The sequence below is a fragment of the Crinia signifera genome, chromosome 4 (assembly GCF_055691185.1).
Source record: "Crinia signifera chromosome 4, ASM5569118v1, whole genome shotgun sequence".
Taxonomy (NCBI): domain Eukaryota; kingdom Metazoa; phylum Chordata; class Amphibia; order Anura; family Myobatrachidae; genus Crinia; species Crinia signifera.
In genome coordinates, this window is record NC_139220.1 from 212,097,760 (window position 1) to 212,120,787 (window position 23,028).

Genomic DNA, 23,028 nt, shown 5'->3' on the forward strand with positions numbered 1-23,028 from the left:
AGAGAGGTGCCCCCTAGGGAGCAGGAGCCCGGCGGCAGACGACTCCATTGCCTCCCAGAGTTCTGCCTCTGAACCTGGTACACTTCGTAGTTGTGTCTCCCCGCTCCCCCTCCTCTGCCTAAATGTGGTGCACATGACATGAGCTCACGTGCACCTGGTCTCAGAAAAAAAAAAAAAATATAACATTATTTGTACTGTACCAACTAGCACCAGCGGCTGCCTGGCCCTGGACTTCAGTCACCCCATACTACATAGAATGTTCCATCCATTTAGATGGATGGAACATACTTAGAATGTAGCACAAAAAAAAACCCCACAGTAAAGCAATATTGAATTGTGGACACCTATGTCACCAAAATATATTTTATTAAATCCTTAAGATGCACATATTTTAAAATACTTCTTATATATTTTATTATAAAAACCAACCGCATTTTCAGTTAAAAAAGTTCCATTACAGTATAAAATTGCATATACAAAGTCAGATATCTAATTCCAAAGACTCAAATATTTTAAACTCCGGTAAATTGTCATACTTGTAGAAGACACAGCGTACAGCTCAGTGTGCTCTCAGCAACAAGCTTGCAGGGGTGATTTTTACGACGCCTGTTCCATCACACGTATGTAGCTAAGGATATAGAATGATAAGGTTATAATTGTGGCGTTATAGTACGTGCTAGTTTCCATTTATTTTAAAATAATCCACTGTGGATTTTCTGTAATTCACCACTCACCAGATTTTCTCTTTGTCCTCGGTTTTATCTTTGGAGAGTTCTGTGGAAGGAGGCTTGCGTTGGATCTAAGCGTTCGGGGTTTAGGAGTAAGGGTATCAGCTGTCTGTGCGAGTGCAGCTTTGCCTCTTCTTGGAGTATTTGGTGCTGAGCCTCGCTGGGATGGTCTCCTACTGATCTTCCCTTCAGTATCTTCTCCTGCTTTCTTGCCTCTCTGTACACGCTTTGCTCTCTCTTGCTTTTGAATGGTTTTCTTTTCTTCCACAATATTTTGGGATTTCTTTCCCACTTTCTTTCGTGTGTTTTTTTCTTCTTTTGGTTCAACCTTCACTTTTTGCTTCTGCTCTTTTTTCACAGGTATTACTTTGTCACTGGTTGCCTTTCTTTTGGATGCGGTCTTCTCAACCTAATTAAACAAAGTCATCATAAATAATGCATCTCTTAAAACAAATTTAATTAAAACTTGCACAAATTCTGTAAAATCTATTTTTAGAAAAACGGTTGTGAAGTGCAGGTCTGTGATAACAAGGAACTGCGATGGCAGGGTGACCAACAAGTGTTTCTACAGCATGGCACTTAGCTACATCTTGTAACCGGATGTTAGATAGAACTATCAACAGCTTGTTATTTGCAGTGCAAGGAAAAATACACAAAATCTGATCAAGATTCATAGTTCAAGTTAGGTTGCAGTTTTTAACCCTTTGACTATGGGTGATCTGTTGGAATTCTACTCTGCATATACAGTACTCTATGCACACTCAAGTGGTGTAAATGGAAGGGGGAAGGGGGAACCATCTCTCCTCTTGCCATTCGATCATCAGTTATACTACCAAAAGCATTTTCCGTTTTTAAAATGTTACAGTAGGCCATATTGTGCTACCATACTACAGTGACACGAGAGCAAGCTAGTTTGCTGAGCGTAACTTGTATGTTTAAAAACGGCAGATGATCTGAAATCAAGTGTATGAAAGAATAGGCAATGCAGAGTTTATGTATTTCAATCGGATCATCACTAGCAGCTAGGATTGTACTGGGCCTTCTCCAGTTTACAATGTTCAGGAAGAGCCTGTAAATGGAACTGCAGACTTGCACAAAAGCATAAATATGCATATTTTCAGACATATCGTTTGTACCTCAGTGCTGGTGCAATTAATGCCGATAACCGATATCAATCCAAGCATCAAGCTAGGGTCAGCCAAGGCCCAGAAATGTGCATACTCTACATATGAACAAATACATTTATTAAAAGGGCCACAGTCAATTAAAGCCCATCTTTTTATGGGGCCCGTTTATTAAGGAACACATTTACAATGCGATCTGGCCGGAATATTACCATCCAGGATCGCAACGTAATATTCAATCCTATCAAGGGGATGCATCATCCTGCACACGTAGAGACAAGGAGCCTGTCCCTGCGATGCGCTTAGCCGGGGGGGGGGGTCTGAAGCGATGCTGCCCGATGTTGATAAATCAGCCCGCTTCGCATCCCACATAGTAACCTTTGGGGGATGCGGCCAAACTGTCTAAAACTAGTGAGATTTTTTTGGGAGATTTCTATGTGCTATGCCAATTTTGCAAACCATACTCTTCCTTATATTTTCTATGCTCTACATTAATTTATTCAAATGGGATTTCATACTTTTTTATTAACTGCATAGTTTAAAATGCAGTCAGAGCTGACCATGGAGTGCAGGGGTGGGGTGCTTAGCACATATAAACATACATGCAATCATGTATGTAATATATGTGCTAGATGGTTTTCCCAGATATCAACAGCACTAAATACAGCAGGCGCTATGTGGTGCTCGGGAATCAGCGTGTTTCACACACTCCTAAGCCCGCCCTCAAGACTCCTGTGATACTAGCCAATGGGAGTCTGGGGACTGCTGAATGCAAAATACTTATAATAGATTAATTTTTAATTTCACAATATAAAAAAGTATTCACCGCAGTGAACTATACAGGCGCTGATGGGATGCGATGTTGAGCTAGCTGCTCACACTATTGCTTATTAAAGCAATAGTATAGCAATATTTTATACCTTATTATTTATACCTTATACTATTGCTTAACATTGCTTTTATAATATGGGACAAGAGTGAAGTGATTTTTAATTGTGTTTTTTTTTTATTCAGTTCTTATGATCAATACGAATCATGTCATGTGTTTTAATCACTATACATTTAGATAGAAGCCTAGTGGTTACCATGACAACCTCATCATTTTAACCAGTTATCAAATCTATTATATTCAAATTTTTTCCAATATATTAAGTTGGATTTAGATATTTCTAAATTATTTAAGTGCATTATTCTATCTGAACATTGCATGTTTGTAAAAATCAGCCTCTCCTTCTACAGAATCTGGAGCTGCAGAGCTGGGAGCCGGCAACCCCAGACTTCCACATGCGTTCCACCATATAGCAATGGACGGCGGAGGAATACTCCGGCCGCCCCCCTTCCTTTCTTTTTTTTGTTTCTGCTTTCGTTTTTCAGATGCCCTGCTCCTTTATCAATGCCTTTGCCGCTCTATAAAGCCCTATTAAGGGTTTATATATGAATATAGAAAAAAAGCCATCTCTCTTACATTTTCCCATTTTTTGCGGGTATATTATGCGTTCCACAGACCGGAAGTTGGACGCCGCGTGCGTTCCAAACACCGGAAGTGGAATGCAATTATTGATACTATTGGTATTATATTGATAATTTTCATGTTATTATGTATTAAAATTATGTTTTAGACAGCCCCCTATAATATATATAGCCCTATAATGAATGGGGATGATTGTTAATGATTATTTAAAATGATCAATTGGGTAATTGAGTGATGTCATATGATGCATTTCCTGTTTAGAGGGTATATAATCCCTGACCTAACTCAGCGTGACAGACCTTTGAAAAAGTTGTCAGAACAATGAAACGCGTTAGCTTGCACTTGTTATTGGACATTGGACTCTCTACTATTCATCCCACTTGGACCAGCTCCCCTAAACATCTTTCTTGGATCCCCTGAACTGTTATACATCCTCCAACTGGACATCTCAATCCGGGACACCCCCACCTGTTTATTGATTGGAGACCCACCTGTTTGCTGACAGGGAAACCTGATTCATACATAATCAGGAACAAGATCCTGGGCCTCCAATTCAGGTTTATGGACACCCACAATACCAGTTTCCACATGGATTACAAAATGGGAGATCAAGGAGGGAGGAACAAGCAGGACTAACAATAAGTATAATTTTCCACTGTCCTCGAACACCAAATTTATTCATGCATATTTTACATCAATTGTTCTTCATTAGGTGAAGATTATTATATTTTATCATTAAATTGTCAGAAATGTTGTTTTTTAATTTTATATCTTATTGTGATACCCAATTGATTATTTTGTGATTTTTTAGGTAAGCGCTCCACCACAATTTCTTTTTTCTTGTTTAAATTAATTTCACAATATACCATTAAAAAAAGTAAATATAGGAGAGCGGATTAAAATTGACATCTGATAGATTTCCACATAATGTGCTCACCTACTTGTTTATCTACATGGATGGGTATTTATACTTTACATTGCAGGCTCTAATAACATATATTCAGTTATTGTACTACAAACATACATTTGGCTGCAGTTGAACTATTTGAAATGTTTTTGTTTTTTCATTAATTGAGAGATAATGCACATGGGCATATTCTCCAAACATTACACACCTTAATTGGCTTTGAGTCTTTATCCACAGATTTGCGTTGCTTTCTTGCTTTTTCCCCTAAAAGGTATTAATTGGTATTTCAGAAAAGTACACAGAAGAGATAACTTATATATGGTAGATATAATAAAACGTGTACAGGAGATTTTATATAGAGCACAATTAGAGAACAGCTTTGCTTTACTTGCATATGCCACTATGTGCAGAGATCTGGTCAAGTTCCTCCACAGTTATGGGACAAACACCAGTGTGTGTAATCAGCAATTATGTAAAGGATAAAAACTGCAAAATGTGGAAGTAAATGATACTCCTGGCTGGCTATATGAAGCAGTTATATACCATACTTAGCCATAGTAGGTGTGAAGGACAAGGGTGGTCCATTTCTCCAGCTTTAAAAGCTGGTATCTCTCTAGGAAAGCACAGCAACAATGATCAGATACAGATGGGAATTTCAGGGAGGGTGCCCACGGTTTGCTACACATAGGGAAGGTGTCAAAATGTGGCTAATAAGGAAAGAATGTGGTTCATCACCTGTCCTCAAATGGCTGAACAGCAAGTTCCTTTATATTAATGTTGACAAGAGCCAACAGAAACGAACAGCAAAAAGCAGAGCAATAAATGCCAGAACAGATAGGACAGCATCTTACCTTTTGGAGCAAGAGGTCCTGGATCTCCCTGCAGTGAGACAATGGAAATTCCAAAAAGGTCACACAATGAGTCTCTGCTACCAAATTCAACATTCTGTCCACTAATTACAGCTCTCCCACACTGTACCTGAAACCAGATTGTCCTCCCATTGCCGTCTCTCAATGATTTCATTCCAGGAACAAAGTAACACTGGAGCCATTTTACAAAGGTAGAATAATCATTTGCTTTTCCAGGGTCATAGCCTTTACCCCCTAAAGTAAATAATAGATCAATTGTATATTGACTTAATTATGATTCAATTGAGTAAATGTGTTTATTTTACAAGGAAATAAATCAATTACTTTTATAGAAGAAATGCATTTCTGTCCTGGCATTTCAAAACAGGGTCTTGTTTTCCCACATACCTAACTTTATAACCTCCAAGGGAACCAAATGGCAGAGCTGAAGAAGATCAGGATTTTCTTTTTTGATTTTGATCTTCTTACTGAGGGTGAGGTCACCATTCTGCAAAAACAGGTCAGAGGTACTCAAGACACAGGAGTAAGTTAATTTCACTTATTATTCATGATCATAATAGAAGCTGGGAGTGGCTGGTAGGTTGGTCATATTATATTAGACAACATGGTTACAAAAAATCCGATCCGGATGCCACCTTGGGTGTTTGCAGAACAGGATACAGTTGTTCAGTTTGCCCAGGCCAAAACTACCTGGGTTTACAGTAGGTCTAAGAGAAATACTGGAGAATCCCATCCATGCAGGGCCTGTCCAGGTGGGGTGCCGGACGCGGTCCCGACAGTCGTTTACCTGACGTCGGGATCCCGACTGTCAAAACGCAGACAGACGGGTGCCCGACAGCCACCCACTATTTTCCCTCGTGGGGGTCCACGACCCCCATTGAGAGAGAATAGAATAGGTGGCGAGCGTAGCGAGCCAGCGTGCCTGCAGCGTGGCAAGCGCAGGGAGCCCGCAAGGGGCTTTGTTGTGCTTACCATGCTGTCTGAGTCCGGGCAGTCGGGATCCCGACATCGGGCTAATGACTGTCGGGATCCCGACTGTCAGAACCCTATACCACACCCGTCCAGGTGTTGGAGCAAGCACTTCCAGTAATCAGTCACACTTTCTTAAAGCCAGTTAGTGCAAGAGCTCAGGGCTCCTGATGCCATCAAGTGGCCAGGCGATAGACAGAGGTGGGCCAATGGGTTAGTGACATGGAGCATGAGATTGTGGACTGGTGCCTGGTTAAGGAACCCGCTAAGTTTGCTGAGGAAAATACATATTTCCTGTGCTGTAGAAATAAATGGACTGCTTTTCCCTATAATCGTGTCAGAGTCCTGTCTGGTGAAAGATCATTTGATATAATTTTTTTTAGAGAATACCCCTCATATCTGATGCACATGACTTAATATGGTCATAAATTCGGATTAGCTCACATATTATACTGAACACTTAATGAACCCAATGTCCATTTGCTTCTCCATCACATATAGAATACACTTTTCTCTAACCTGATCGTGGTGCTTCAATGTTTCCAGGACAGCACGAGCTTGCATAAATGGAGGAATCTGCAATCTAGGAAGAGAAAGAACAGCTGAAGGAAGAAAGTGGTAGGGCTCAATGCAATCTATGAAATTAGTTACAGAAGAAAAAGACAAAAAGGATGAGAGACAAGTATGCAGACAGAAAAAACGAAATGTGGAGCCCTGCGCCACACGCAAATCAACAAATTCCAAAATTACAATCAGTAGGCCAGACTAATTTGTTAACACTGTTCCTTCCCGTCTATTGCTGCGGTTCTGAGGGGGATAGCTCACCGCCCCAAACAGACCAGGGTATAGGAAAAAATAGAACTGCACAATATAAGGGATAAAACAGTATTGGCAATTTATTTGCTCTTTATAATAAGCAGAATGTACAACACATCACACAACAAATAAAAAAAAAGGGGGGGGGGGGGGGGGGGAGGAATTAATCCTGTTAAAATACAAAGAATACACAACCGGTTGTGACTACGTAAAGCATGCATAGATTAGTTGATTAAAAGAAAATAGTATTAGGTTTGGATTGCTTCTCTTGCCGGTAATTAGCAGTCAATTGGAATATTTTTGTTAGCTTGATGAAATGGTTGATTAGTACACAGTCTGTTTATGGATTAGTAATTGATTAGTTAACCAGTGATGACGTGAAAGAAATATTTAATTTAATAAAATAAAGTCCCGGTATTCTGTCTGGCCAGACATTTACATGATGAGGGTACCTTACAGTTGCCACCTATGATTCTTCCGGCCTCCCAGTTGATGGTGCTGAATCACCTGGTCAAACAACTTTATCTGGAGTTGCCTTGTGGAATGATGGTCTTTTCCTGCTGTATGTGGTATCCATTAGGTGCAAATTCAGTGTTCCAACGCGTTTCCCTGCCTCCTATCTAGGGATCAGCGGCTTTCTCAAGGAAATAGGTTGTCAAAACCGATTTCCTTGAGAAAGCCGCTGATCCCTAGATAGGAGGCGGGGAAACGCGTTGGGACACCTAATTTGCACCTAAGGGATACCACATACAGCAGGAAAAGACCATCATTAGTGCTTCACTATATGGCACGCAACGCACAATTCGGAGCACGAATACTTATAAATGTATTCTCCCTTGTAGTTTACAACTTATTTCCAACGTTCAATAAGGTTTTCAATACCTCGTTGGTAGAAATCACCTGGTGTAGACTCGAAAAATTCATTCAACCAAGCTCTCCCACCATACGCACAACATCTTTTTATGCGGATGAAGATCTTGTTTCATGCGCAAGGTCGTTTGTTTACCTTGGCTAAGCCATTCCTTACGCTGGTTCAGATTGATGTACAGGCACCATTTTTCGTCGCCAGTAACGATTCGGTAAAGAAATCGTTCCTTGTGTCCATGAATTGAATGGTGACGAGCAAGCAAACCAGCGGAGATTGTGGTTTGTTGATTTTTGTTGTCGTCACAAAGCATGTGGAACTCATGCTACTCACTTCTGAACCTTTCCAATTGATTGAAGATTCTTCTCTATAGATAGAAGAGCTAAAGGCCCCCATACACTAGGGCGACTTGTCCTTAGGACAAGTCGCCCCCGACTTCCCCCTGAGCTTGATTAGATTGGCACTTGATGTGCCATTTTTTACATGTGATAAATCGTCTCGATTTATCACATGTAAAAAACCCGGGGAGCAGGGGGGCGGGGCTACAGAGCAGGGCTGCTGGTGGGAGCAGGGGGGGCTGGGGACGCTGCGGGGGACACAGGCGGCATAGAGCCTGGGCAGAGGGAGCCGGGAGCTGTCAGTGCTAGAAAAAAAAGCCTATACAATGAATGGGCAGCCTGTGATTGGCTGAGCGCTCTCTCAGCCAATTGCTGACTGGCTGAGAGAGCGCTCAGCCAATCACAGGCCGCCCATTCATTGTATGGGCTTTTTTTTTTTTTATTCAGTACTGACAGCCCCCGGCTCCTCCTGCTCGGCTCTATGCCGCCTGTGTCCCCCGCAGCGTCCCCAGCCCCCCCTGCTCCCAAGTCGGGTGGTCGGACGTGCAGCAGGTCAGACCACCCGACGCAGATCCGATGCGCACGGGACCGCGCATCGGATCTGAGGGGACATCAAAACTAGCCGATTTTGGTCCGATTTCAGCCAGATCCGACTGATCTGGCCGAAATATGACCAAAATCGGCTAGTGTATGGGGTCCTTTAGAATGACTTGATGGAACAGCTTCTTGGATTCTACTGTTAGTGTTTATATTTATTTTAAAACCTGCATGCCTACTTGTCTGTATGAGGGTAGACATGTGTACATGTTTCTGGAAGAAACTGTCTATCCTAGGTTTTTAAGTGTGGTGCAAGGAATGTATCAAATACATTTGCATATTAATACAGAGGAGTCGGAGTCGGTTGTCAGAGGTACGAGAAGTCGGAGTCGGGACATTTATCTACCGACTCCACAGCCCTGGTTCTGTGGGAGGTTTTTGTTCAGGTTTTTTTTGTGTGGTTTAATTTTATTAGGGTTAGTGGGTTAGATTATACCCCTTTTATACCAAAAACGCTGGGTCGCACCCGGGTTTTTGATCCCCGCTTCAAGCCGGGTGCGACCCAGTGTTTGCTCCCTTTTTACACTGCCGCATCCCCAGCACTAAGGTAATCTGCTGGACTGCCCCCCGTGCACCCCCCTCAGCCCTCGTCCGGGAGGTGAATGGATGCCGCACACAGGCATCCATTCACCTCCCCCACTGCTGTCTGCAGAGTATAGCAGACAGTAGTGGAGACTGTGTGACCCCCCCCCGTCCAACCTGCGGACCGTCCAACCTGCAGGTTGGACGACCCCCATTTATGTAAACTGGAGTCGGGTCAGATGACCCAGCGTACGCATTTGCACCGCCCGCTACCAAGGTCCTAGCCTTGTTCTACCCAGGTCAGGACCTGGGTAGAAGTCCCGTGCAAAGGGACACGGCGTGACCCATTTACACCGCCGCTGACCCGGGTTTTTGCAGCAGTGTAAAAGGGGTATTAGAGTGCCTAACAGAAAACCTTTTTTTGTTTTCGCTCTTTTTATGCGGTTGTAATACTGTTCAAAATATTTTCACTTTGTATTTGTGCTCCACTATCTCCTGTTGATCTATATGCCCGGATGGCGCCTTCGGTCAAATATGCTTCACTTATTGTGGCAAAGGGAGTCAGTACTTTCTTATTTCTCACCGTACATATATCAATCTCTGTATAATCTAAATACGGTTTAATTTCCTATGTTATTTGTCTATTGTCTCTCTGTCGGGACTTGTATGTTCTCTATTTGGATGAAAAATGTGATAAAAAACACTCCAATAAAAAAAAAAAAAAAAAAAAAGGAGATATGAATGATTAACATATATCCAGTCAGGGCTCAATGGACCAGTGATGATAGAGTAGATGTTCTCTATAAGCGTACCTTACTCACCTCTAAATGAGGGACATGGAAACACAGAGATATCTTTTAATGGTAGTATTACAGGAGGCATATCCCACTCACGATAGATGTGGTTTTGACTTTGCACATACTGTAGCGGTTTCTTTTGTACGTTAATTCCAGGCTTACCTCCACAAGAGGGGCGAAAAAGTATTTTGTTTGCTACAGTATATCAGATGTACAGCTTAGGGTATTTAAATGCTGCTACCATTACTCAAACAGCGTATAATGGTGTACCCCACATCAAGGTAACTTATCTCCCAAAAGTGGTATTGCTCCAAAACGTCTATAGTAAGATTTTAATTGACAGTTTAAACGTTAAATGTAGCGTAAACTTGCAAGGTACTTTATACCATCGGTGCACTAGGGGGCCTTGATGACCACCACACTAGGGTATTCATAATGGCCTGTAATTTCAAGATGTTTATGGAAAGAGGAGGTCTCATCTCTGGACAGAGGCTCTGCAAATATAATCCAGAGAAATGGCGCACCAACCCAACAGGATGGCATCCATTATGACCAGGACCCAACCCAAAACAGAAGAAAAGTTGTACCCCTTTCACATAGCAGCTTTAACACTGTGTATATTGCCGTTTTTTTCCAGTTTTAAAAAAAGGTAACAGCTGCAGTGTGAAAGCTAAATTTGTCAATTTACCAGTTACAAAATACCGGTATTTTGAAACATGTTAAAAGCAGGATCCTACACGTTTCTGAGCCATTTTCCCTGCAGTCTGAACAGCTCAGAAACAGTATTTGCTACAAATGATAACCACACAAGAGTGTTAGGTTATCTCCCTGCATGATCTTGGCCCACAAGCAGGAAATAAACATTTAAAATGACATTGTATGGCTTTCTATGGGTGAAACGGGTTGAATCTGAAAGGTACAAAAACGGTATTGAAACTGCGATATACCGTTTACAACATGCAATATGAAATGGGTTTAACTGGCTTTTGACCCGTTTTAAGACACGTTTACAAAAACGGGATGAAAGCAGGTTTGCAATGTGAAACCAGTATTAGACTCGTTACCTCCTAATAGGGGGAAATGGTTCCTACAGTATGAATATTATGTGCACTGTTTATCTACAAGTTTTGAACTGGCCCAGGAAGAGACTGTTTTGAAAAGAAGACACATTGGGGGTTATTCTAGTTCATTCTTTCTGACAAAATCCTTCTTAGATGGACAAAACCATGTGCACTGCGGGTGGGGCAGATGTAACTTGTGCAGAGAGAATTATATTTGGGTGGGGTTTTTCTTCAAAGTGAGATCTATATTGCAGTGTAAAATCATGCAGTCAGTATTTTCCCTGCACAGAAATAAAATAACTCACCCAAATCTAATTCTCTCTGCACATGTTACATCTGCCCCCCTGCAGTGCACATGGTTTTGTCCATCTAAGAAGGATTTTGTCAGAAAGAATGAACTAGAATAAACCCCATTGTGATGGAAAAGTCACACACGAAGATGCTCGGAGCTTCCGAGCCACACAAAGCTCACATGTGTAATGTAACTTTTAGCAAACAAAGAATAGATTAATGTCGACACATTTGAAGATTAGTCAGACAAGCATATATGCATTATTTCCAAGGTGGGCACACACACAAAACTTATATATTGGAAATTAAGATGCATTTGGGAGGTTTTGGGCAACCTTCCTTTTAATTGACTTGTTCGAAGATCAAAGAACTGGCGATCACATAGACTCTATGGTATGCTTTCACATAATCACACCTTTGTCTTTGTTTTTATGTCAGACTTTACCATGTCTCAGTAAGGTTCTATAAGTTGAGCTGGCACTCAAATAAATTGCTTAAGGTGATTATACCCACTGAAGGTTAAAGATATTTAGATGTAGGCAAAGGAGAAGAAAAAGAGGACTCTTGAATATGTATACTTATACAATTTAAAACTTAACTTTTATAAAATTTTGTTTAAGATAAATGGGACAGATGGGCCTATAGTGTTAAAATGAATCCTTCCTACGCCCCTTGTGCAGTGAGCCTTTGCAGTATATCCTTTGCACTCTGGGGGTATGTGTAGTATTTTGCTAGGAAGGGTTGTTCCCCTGTGGGAATCTTAAATAAACAATGTGTAACCAGTATGGCCAAAGCTCTATTAACTGGGGATCGTTGGGAGGCAAAAAGGGAACTTGTGTATTATCAAGGCACCCACGATTTTCATCGAAGTGCATCTCATCGAATCGCATGCAATATAGCTGCATGCAATGCGATTTTTAATTGTACAAGCACCCTGATGGGTGCTTACGATGTTAAATGCACCCCCCATTGTCAACGCCAACCCGAAGCGTGGTGAGCGCAGCGAGCCCTCGAGGGGCGGTGGTACACGTCCTTCGACCTTTCCATACCCCCACTATCCACGGCGGTGGCTTGGAGTTGATTTTAGATAGTGTGGCGAGCGCAGTGAGCCACTGAGCCCGAAGCGTGGTGAGTACAGCGAGCCCCGCGAGGAAACATGGATTACTTGACATGTATTCCGCGTCCGCTCGCCATGCTTTGGGCTCGCCACACTATCTAAAGTCAACTCCACGCCGACGTGGATAGTGGGGGTATGAAAAGGTCGGAGGTCGCGAACCGCTGCGCTTGCCACGCTTCGGGTTGGCGTTGATAGTGGGAGTCACATTGACAATGGGGGTGCATTTGTAAGCATCCATCAGGGTGCTTGTACAATTAAAAATCGCATCGTATGCCATTTTGCTGGCATGCGATGCTATGCGATATTTAATTGTACATTGCGGGTCATTGAACGCGAATATCGCATCGCATACCACTAAATAAGGTATGCGATGCGATGGGCGCCGTGATAATACACAAGTACTGCAAAAAGTTATGTAGAATTCTATGTCTGGTAATTGATGGTTGTATTCCCTACTGGTAATGGAGAATTCTATCTGGTGTAAGTGAGGGTTAAATTCCCTATGAAAAAGGAGACTGCTTAGTGAATACTAAAATATGAAATAGAGTAGCACCCTGTGCGGTTGTCAGGATTTTCTAATTGTGCCTCTTTCTGTCAAATGCAGACAATATTTATGCAGTATAGCAGTGGTTCCGAACTCTGTTCCTCAAGTACCCCCAAGAGTGCACGTTTTCCAGGTCACCCAGCAGGTGCACTCATTCAGACACATTTTAAAAGATCCACAGGTGGAGCCAATTATGTCACTTGTGATTCTGTGTGGAGACCTGGAAAACATGCACTGTTGGGGGTACTGGAAGACCAGGGTTGGGAACTACTGCAGTATAGTATGTTTGAGGCCCAATTACAATCAATAAGTGTCTGTAATGCTGTGTACATACGGGGTAATATGATTGCTGGGGATATATTGCTAGCAATATATCCCCAGCAATCATATTGCTCAGTGTCTCCTTTTCATCAGCGATGAAAAGGAGACACTGCTACGGGGTGGAGGGGGAGCGCAGCAGCAGCAGACGCTGCTGCTGTCACTTTGATGGGAGGAGGGAGGGAGCAACGGCACGGGGCTGGGGAGATCAACGCTGACCTCCCGGCACAGCGATCGCCGGGGAAAGCCGCTGGTCGCAGGAGCATGCTCCTGCGACCAGCGACCATTAGGCAGTGCACACGGGAGCACGCAGCTAGCGATTTATCACTGGTCAGCGACCATATTCCCAGCGATTTTACATGAAATTGCACCCGTGTGTACTCACCTTAACAGCAGATTGTGTCTGTTTGTTGGAGACACACTTGGCAGATTGCAACAAAGTATTTGTGTTCTCAGTTGAGTATAAAGATCACAGAAGGTAACAATGCATTTCTCTCAATAGCCAGTTTTTTTGTAATGCTCTGAGTTAAATGCCAGATTCTGGCCTGTACATCATTCTAGCACCACATCTACTGATCTATGTCCGAGAAAGGTAGGCATGTGTTTGGTCACAGAGAAATCACAAATCTTGACAGTAAGTTTCCATAACACAGCCAATAGATATAGTGCTCTCCGCTACAAAAATTATGACAGATATTGATAATATGCTCCTGTTACATCGCCAATAATAATAGTACTCTTCATTGCAAGCTGGTCACAGAAAAATCACAGTTGTTAAGAATGTGTTCCTGTTACACAGCCAATAATTAAAGTGCTCACCACTACAATTTGGACATAGAAAAATCACAGGAATTAACAATGTTCTCCTGTTAGATAGCCAGCTCTATCCAGATATTTAGATGTTCAGGAATTTTAATTTCTGTCCTGAACAAAAATGGTTTACTATTTTCTGGAAAAGAAAATAAACAGCCTAAAAACTGCTTTGCATTTCTCTCTTTACAACATACAAGTTGGTTTATTCTGGTTGATTCGTTCGGATGCGAATTCGCATGCTGGGGAGTCAACCAGAACCCGCCCTGCGAATGGTGGTACTACGGCCCACCATTCGCAGGGTGCAAACGTTCGCATGGCAAGCGAATGGATGATTTACATATACATCCGTTCACATGTCAGTGGGAACCTCCCCCAATATTTACATGGTCGCCGACCATCGAAAGATGTGGTGGGGACACGCATATAGAAAGTGACTCTCAGGTAACTTTTATACGCGTGTACGTTCTCGGTGAAATGGGCGGCCAGCTGGTGATGCCAGCTGCCCATCCTGGGTGCCCACGTTATCAGGTGATTACCATGGGAACGCCCATAAAACACTGGGCGTTCCCATGTGTGAGTACCCCAACCCGCCGACCCATGCCCCCCCACTCACAAGTCCACAGTTTCTTCGCCTTGGACACACGCACCCAGCGTCTGCACATGCTCAGATGCTAAACATCGCCCCAGTGCGAACACATATGAACTAGTGAACGGACCACAATTAGGTCCAAGGTGTCATGTTACTGTGATCCAATTCAATCATAAGTAATACCTATGTCACAGTACAAACTTTTTTTTTTTTTCTTTAAAGCACTGTGCGTTCACTGCACATTTTACCCTGGCCACTAGGGAACATATCCTGACAATGATCAATTTTAACATTTGACTAAATTGGAAATACAGATTGTTTCCTACTGAAGAGGACACCATAATGTCTATGGTGTATTGACATATTGGTGTATTGCTCTATGTGGTGGGTACATATATAATTTGTACATTTTCTCACCTAAATAGTATCTCAGCTCGCAGGTAGTTGCCAATGCCATTGAAGTACTTCTGGTTCAGCAAAGCTTCACAGATAGGTTTGTCAAATGCCTTGTCCGACAAGTTACTCAGCACTCTCTCTCTGGAGTTACATTGAAAAAGACAAAGCATAGTATAAAATGGATTGAACAATTTAAGATATACTGATCCAAAGAGCCCCAACTCCACCATTACAGTCTAGGTTTTGAGGATATCTATGTTTGACTCCTGATTTTTAAATCAAAGTGACAGGTATTAAGTCACCTGTCATCAAGCATGGATATCCTTAAACCTGGACTGTGATGGCCATGTTTGGGAAACTCTGCTCTAATCTCTTTTTTGGTAGATTGTGTAAAATCAAATTGACAGAGGAACTTATTGCTCACAATACGATATGTGGCACCGCCGATATAGTTATCGATATTGGTGATACCACGAATGATCAAATGATCCACGGGTTTAACATTGAACAATATCTTTAATGATATTGGTCAGTGAAGTCACCAGGCTGAACATGCAGTCACTGACCGGGTTGGGATCATTTGGTCTATTGCATTATGGTAGAAAGTCATTAGGTTGAATCCATTAGGTCGACATGCTGAAAGGTCGACATGATTCTAGGTCGACATGGGAAAAGGTCGACATGATTCTAGGTCGAAAGGTCATTAGTTCGACAGGTCATTAGTTCGACAAGGTCATTAGTTCGACATTGTCTATGTCGACATTCACAAGGTCGACATGGGGTTTTTCACTGTTTTTTTACCTGAATGTCAACACAGTCGACATGGACACAGTTTAAAGTGCACTGCATCCCCTCGCATCGCTCGCTGCGCTCGCTATGCGTCGGGCACGGTGCCTCGCTACGCTCGGCACACTATTTTATTCTCCCACCACGCCCTAGTGGATGGTAGGGCATGAAATACCGCCTGTCGGCACATGTTGGCTCAAAAAACAGTGAAAAACTCCATGTCGACCTTGTGAATGTCGACATAGACAATGTCGAACTAATGACCTTGTCGAACTAATGACCTGTCGAACTAATGACCTTTCGAACTAGAATCATGTCGACCATTTTCCATGTCGACCTAGAGTCATGTCGACCTTTTAGCATGTCGACCTAATGGATTCGACCTAATGACTTTCTACCATAATGCAGTAGACCAAATGACCGCATCCCCACTGACCATATTGTCAGATTTGACTGCATGTTCAGATGATAGGGGTTATCATTAACGATATAGTGGGTACACACTGAATGGTATGCTCAATGACATCGTTAACGGAAATCGTATAGTGTGCACCACCTTAAGTCAGCTGTGCTCAAGCAAGGATATCCTTAAAACGGGATGCAGTTGAAATCCCGGCGGTCGAAATCCTGACACTTTCCCCCTCCGTGGGTGTCCACGACACCCATAGAGGGAGAATAAATTAGTGTGCCAAGCGCAGCGAGGCACCGGGTTCACTGCGTGGCGAGCTCAGCAAGCCCGCAAGGGGGGGACGATCCACGTCCCCCCCCATGTCGGGATTCCGGCGTCAGGATTTTGAACACCGGGATTCCGACCGCCGGGATTTCATACCAATCCCCGTAAAACCTGGACTGTGATGGTGGTGTTTGGAAAACTGCTCTAATATATTTGTTGCTAGATTGTGTACAGAAATGTTAATATGGGAATACTTTCCATTTTTTTCTAGCTTTGAATTTCTGTGGGAGGCCATTTTGTTTGAATACAGTAGACTACATTTGACCTTGTGAGGTTTTTTATTTTTAATCCATCATTGTACTCCTAAATATTAATTTAATTAGCTTATAGGTGCACAAAATTTTATTGTGCTCATTGCAGGTCCTATCACTTTCACAGTGAAATGTCGGTCTGTACAACAGGTGCCGGATGACCTCCTGACAGTCGGGATTCCAACGGTCAGTATACAGACATCGGAATCCAGACTGTTAAATGCTCAACAGTCGGGATCCCAACTTATAGGGGCTATGCTCCCTTGTGGGGGTCCATGAAACACATTGAGGGAGAATAGAACCTGTGCCGAGTGCAGTGAGCCACCAATGGTCTTTGATGCATTCACCCCGTTGGCGTACCGGTAGTCTGGATTCCGATGTTGGTATACTGACAGACCGACATACCACACCCCTGTACAATAGTACACCTGCAATAGCAAGACTGGCAATAAAGTATGTCAACATAATGTAAATTACATTGAATGCATTTAAATACTCTGGCATAGGTACAGGCATAAGTGTTCTCTGATGCCATATACAGGGGCATAAGGGTACTCAGTCTGACATATATGCTTTATTACATCTTCGTATCCCAATAATACAAGAGATGCACCTGAACTTTTCATATTCCATCATCACACACGGCCCGCGATTTGGCTGCCATGGGGCATTATATGCCCAGTTTCCAAAACGACGTGGGTCCACAAAGCAGAGGACTTGCCGAGGAACATGTTTGGTGTAGAAGCGCAGGTGAGCATGTTTATGCATTTCATCCTCTGCAGTGAACTTGAACCTTCCAGACATTCCAAATCTGAAGACAACGTGGGCGACTTCTGCAGCAACTGACAATGGGGTGAGGATCAGTTTCACCTCTTTTCCACGAGACACTGCACTGATGGTGTATTTTGGGCAGCTGAATGGCACCTCTGCATTTTTGCTAACCGCTGATTTTTCCACCTTGCCCCCAAATATTTTCCCAGCACATACTCTGTTGATAAAGAGACTGGCCATATGGAGTTCTGGTCCCTCTGGCATTTCTGAAAAAATGTGGAAACACAAAACGTATGTAATCTGAATCTATAAAAAAGGTATAATGACTCAAATTGCGCAAACTAGCATGCGTTTTATTTCAATGACTATATACAGATATAACTGCTTAAACAACGTGCCTTTTAGAGAATAGTGTAATGGTCAAACTAATGTTAAGAAACGGGGAGCATGTGTACGAAGCCTTACAGAGGGCTAAAGTGGAGAGAGAGTTAAAGTCCCAGTCAACTGGTTCCTGCTGCATTTTGTAAATGAACCTCACACTCTATTGCCACTTTATTCTGTCCATGGCTTAGGGTGGGTACACATGTCTAATTGGCTCATGTGTGTATGTACAAGTGCACATTCCAATGGGTCCCACGTGACATTTTATGTTTGACCGTAATGCACGATCAATCAGATAATATCTTTCCGTTGTTCATTACATGTTTACGGCCAATCATGCATGGTACATTCTAAAGGGAATTTGGTCTGACCACAGTTCTGATGTGTAGCAGGCAATGGGTATGGATCATTGGATAGACAGCAACTAGGTGGACAAACAGGAAGGTCGATATGCAGGAAGGTCAACAGTGTCATTTGGTTGACATGGGGTTTTTCACTTTTTTGTCCCAAATGTCGACATGGACACTGAAACGTAGCACCTCGTCCACTCGCCGCTACTCATGGCACACATTTTATTCTCCCACCATGCCCTAGTGGATGGTAGGGCATGAAATATTGCCTGTCAGCACATGTCAGCTAAAAAAAGAAAATCATGTTGACCTAATGACCCTGTCGACCATCAGTCATGTCAACCTAGTGGTGTCAACCTAATGCTTGTAGACCTAGTGACCGAATCCCCAGGCAATCAAGAGCCAAGCTTAATCTGTGGCAGATCTTCTGAAGATTCTTCCCTTGTAAATACCGAAGCAAAAAATGAATTGAATAATTCCGCTTTCTCTTTTCCTTCTATACTCAGGGTACCCTGCTTATTTTTTTAATGGGCCAATCAGAGGCGTAGCTACCGTAAGGCAGCCACCGCGGCTGCTTGGGGGAGCAAGCGCCAGCGGGGCGCCCCCGGTGCCCGGGCACTCTGGTCAGACCCCCCCCTTACCCCTCCGCATGCCGCCGCCACCACATTCAGTCCGGCACCGCAGATAGCCTCCGGGCTCCGTCTCCTGCAGTAATGAAAAATGTCACGACAAAATGGCTGCCCCCTAATAGCAGACAGTTTTTCTGGATGCTAGAGGAGGCCGCCGCCTCCTCTAACATCCCTATAAAAACTGTCTGCTGTACGGGAGCAGCCATTTTGTTGTGTCATTTTTCATTACTGCAGGAGACGGAGCCCGGAGGCTATCTGCGGTGCCGGACTGAATGCGGGGCCGGCGGTGGCGGCGGCATGCGGAGGGGTAAGGTAATTTTTTGGCGGGGGGGGGGGGGGGGGGGGCATAATATTAGTTATGCCTCTGGGGCCAATATTTGCCTTCCTTAACCGTTTCCCGTTTATATAACTGTAGAATTTTTGGGGATTAGATTTGCTATCTGTAGCTATTTAATCTATAATTTAGTCGTCTTGATTGTATTTTTACATTTCTTATTACATTCTTTATATGTGGCAAATGATTTGGGTGTCCCATCTTGTTTAAATGCTTTGAATGCCCTTCTTTTTTTTTTTAGCTATTTCAAATTTGATTTTGGCGTTAAGCCACATTGGTTTCCTTTTGACATTTATACTTTTATTTACCCTAGGAATAAATTTATCAGTGCCCTCCTGCTAATTTTTGTTTAACGTTTGCCACCTTTTAGTAGTATCCCTACCTCTAAATAATACCTTCCAGTTTATATACCGTATTTGCCGGCGTATAAGACGACTTTTTCCCCCTGAAAAACATGCCTCCAAGTGGTGGGTCGTCTTATACGCCGGGTGCACTTCATTGGGATACACACTTATACATTTTGCACTGTCAGTGCTGGCTCTGTCCCCCCTGCCTAAGCCGCCTGTCACATTCAGCAGTGACGTCGGTGGCAGGCTCGGGTATTTTCGGCGCGGCTCGGGGGGACTCAGGAGCGCTCAGGCACCCGAGTCCTCCCGATCCGCCGCGAACATCCCCCAGCCTGCCGCCGACGTCACTGCTGAATGTGACAGGCGGCTTAGGCAGGGGGGACAGCGGCAGCACTGACATGTCTCTTATATGACCTGATAAGAGATTTGGAGTATCAAGGACTGTGCACGGACATGCGCATTGTAATAAAAATCGCATCTCATCTCATGCCACTAATGGCATGCGATGCAATGCGTTTTTTTATCGCTTCCTATCTTTTTAATGGGTTAAGTCAGTGAATACATTAATAAGATAGCATGCGATAAAACATCACATCGCATGCCATTTATGAATAGCCCTCTACGCAAATGGAGTACTGGGCGCCGTGCTAGGAAACAAGTACCAAAGTATGTGCTGCACATACTTTTTGAACTAGCTTCGGATTGCATCGCAATCACATGCTATGTAATGCGATATAGCCCAAAAAATGCATGCTATAATCACAGCGTGCATGTGCACCTTTAAGCCTGGATATATATATATATATATATATATATATATATATATATATATATATATATATATATATATATATATATATATATATATATATAGTCTGTTTGTGTGTCTCCAAAACAAGTGAAACTACATATCTTTCTCTCACACACATGCACAAACCCAGAGGCAATCTCAAAGTAGCAGACTAGCTTTCGAAGCATTTGCTTACTAGTTTAAAATTGAAGTTCATAATTTATTGTACTCTCCATCCTGAACACTAGAGGGCGGGGGCTTTGCAGAAGGGAGGATTTAATTGTAGTAGCATTAAATAACAAGAAAAGGGCAACAATGAAATAGTTGCAATACCAAAACATGCCCGGACATCCCAGTGCACAGGGAGGAAGACCCCGAGACTCTGCGAGGTGTATGAATGGGGCACATTACAGCTATTGCATAACGGAGAATGACAAGAGGTTCGCTTTAGTAACCCCACATTGTTAAAGTCACATACAGCAAACACTGTGACAACAACCCCTCGCCTGCAACTCTCCGGGTTGTTTCCCACTATACGGTCGGTCACGCAATTGAACTGTAAGCTTGTGTTACTATCATTTACCTGAAGATCCTGCTTATGTTAGACTGAAAACATATACGTGCATATATGTAATTATTACAGTCTGTTAGGTGCTACACACAAGCTGCTGACTCTGGTTATGTAAGCAGCAGCCATGCGGCTCTCTCCTCCCCCGTGTCCCGCACAGACACAGACAGCACGCGTCTCGTATGAAACTCCCGGCTGCGGATGCCCCGTTATACTGACAGTCACAGCAGCTCATCACTCACCGCGTTCTCCTAGTCCTCTGTTCTAAATGATCATTCTCCCACTCCCATTGGTTTATTAGGGTGTCGAGTGGGTGTGCCACGGTGCTGCCACTGTGCATGCTGGGATGTGTTGTTACTTGTATTAGGTAATTCGTTTTTTACAGGTAGTGGGAAAGAGTAATTGTGTAATCCATGCCTCTGCTACTGTTGGTGTAGCCTAATTTCTGTGGGCAATGCAAGAGATTTTCAGATTTTTCTAAGTTTTATGTATTTATTATGACAATAAAATTGCATTGTAATAAGATCTGGGTGCAGAATTATTGCTCAGAATTGCACTGCAGGATATGATTATAAAGCTATGTGAAAGCCGCTCAGTTTTCTCATCTGGCATCGCATGCATTTTTAACGAAATGCAATGTGATCTAGTACAAAACGCACAGTGCACATCGCCCTGTGTACTGCATACCTCCCAACTTTCCACGTCTCCTTTTTGGACACGACAGTTGTCGTGTCCAAAAAGACATGTTCCCCCAGCCTGAAGGAAATAAACGCTGTGCTCAGCGTCTAATCAGTGACACTGAGGGATCACAGCAAATATTATTGATACGCCGCTGCGGTCCCAAAGTAATACATTAGAGTAATACTAAATATTTTTGTGTAACCCTCGAAAACAGGTATTTTGGGGGGTTAGCCGCAAATATTAAGTTCCGCTGGTATGTATCATGGAAGAAACACAGCAGGAATCTGATACCTACTGCGATCCCTCCTATAACACTGGAAGCCGCATACCCCATATGTTTCTAAGGAGGATTCAATGCTGCCCAATTTATCATCTTAGAAGGGCGGTAGCCGGGGGGTCAGCGCTAACTGCATTGCATGTGAATAGGCCCTTAAGATACATATATTCAATGATAAATGGACCTCTTAATCACTTAAACCCCAAACACACTAAATAAAACGCTCCTGGGTAATCCTAGGCAAACCATAAAGCGCATACACACTGTACGATATTATAATCAATGGAGATTTAGTCAACATTGAACTTGAAGCACAGACGACCCACGAGCGCACACATTGTTATTAATATTGAGCGTGCACACTAAGCAATATAATAAACAATATTACTCAGAAGGGCCAAAATGAGCGACATAAATTATAATATCACTTAGTGTGTGTGTGTATATGGGGCTTAAGGAACCTACTGCATATACTAAAAATCAAGGAAACGGAACTTAGGAAGTGCCATGATTTATTTTATTTCTTGAGGATAGGGAGGCCAATCCCGGGATTGGGATCGGTGGGATCCCGGGATTTGGCCCCAAAAATTTTGGGATTACGCTACTCATGGGCGCTTGCTCAGACGCTGCCCGGCTGTTCCCGATGCCCGGCCTGCGGCTCTGCAGGCCGGACAGACGCTCTGCACGACCACCCACAGTCTCACTGCATTGCTCCCTGGCTCTGTTCCAGCCGCCCTCCGGCCAGACGTGCCTCCGGAACTCTCCCCGGGCCAGCTCCCAGACAATCCACCAGCCTCACAGCTACTCGCCATCACAGCTGCCGGCTGCAGGTAAATATGTGGGGCGGCAAGGGCATTTTTTTTATTAGGGAAGGCAATCCAGGATTGAGAATATGCCCCGGGATTGGCTTCCCTACCTTGGGGTAATTTAAATAAGTAAATCCTTTATATTTAGACCCCATAACTATAATATTTTTATTTATAGATGCAATTCGCGGC

At 43.2% G+C, this 23,028-nt stretch overlaps 1 protein-coding gene across 2 annotated transcripts; it reads right to left on the reverse strand.

The window, feature by feature from the left end:
- Positions 1–349: 349 nt before the first annotated feature.
- LOC146074967 (endonuclease 8-like 1) lies at positions 350–21,428 on the reverse strand. 2 transcript variants are annotated; one of them, XM_083183725.1, is made up of 10 exons: positions 21,315–21,428; positions 17,516–17,939; positions 15,154–15,273; positions 6,588–6,651; positions 5,487–5,586; positions 5,209–5,333; positions 5,082–5,109; positions 4,439–4,494; positions 735–1,137; positions 350–628 (listed from the first exon to the last, which is right to left on the reverse strand). In XM_083183725.1, exons 2-10 carry the CDS (start codon positions 17,935–17,937, stop codon positions 615–617), a joined length of 1,332 nt encoding a protein of 443 aa, XP_083039851.1. In that variant the 5' UTR covers positions 17,938–17,939; positions 21,315–21,428; the 3' UTR covers positions 350–614. The 2 variants fall into 2 exon arrangements, with proteins under 2 accessions (XP_083039851.1, XP_083039852.1); XM_083183726.1 differs by lacking the exon at positions 21,315–21,428 and adding an exon at positions 21,088–21,249.
- Between the last annotated feature and the right edge of the window lie 1,600 nt (positions 21,429–23,028).

Coding starts and splice junctions, on each gene's coding strand:
- LOC146074967 (XM_083183725.1), bottom strand. CDS start 17,937: ATGCCAGAGGGACCAGAACTCCATATGGCCAGTCTCTTTATCAACAGA. Junction 5,334..5,486: donor CTTGGAGGTTATAAAGTTAG/GTATGTGGGAAA, acceptor TATTTACTTTAG/GGGGTAAAGGCTATGACCCT. Junction 1,138..4,438: donor AAGACTCAAAGCCAATTAAG/GTGTGTAATGTT, acceptor TTGTTTAATTAG/GTTGAGAAGACCGCATCCAA.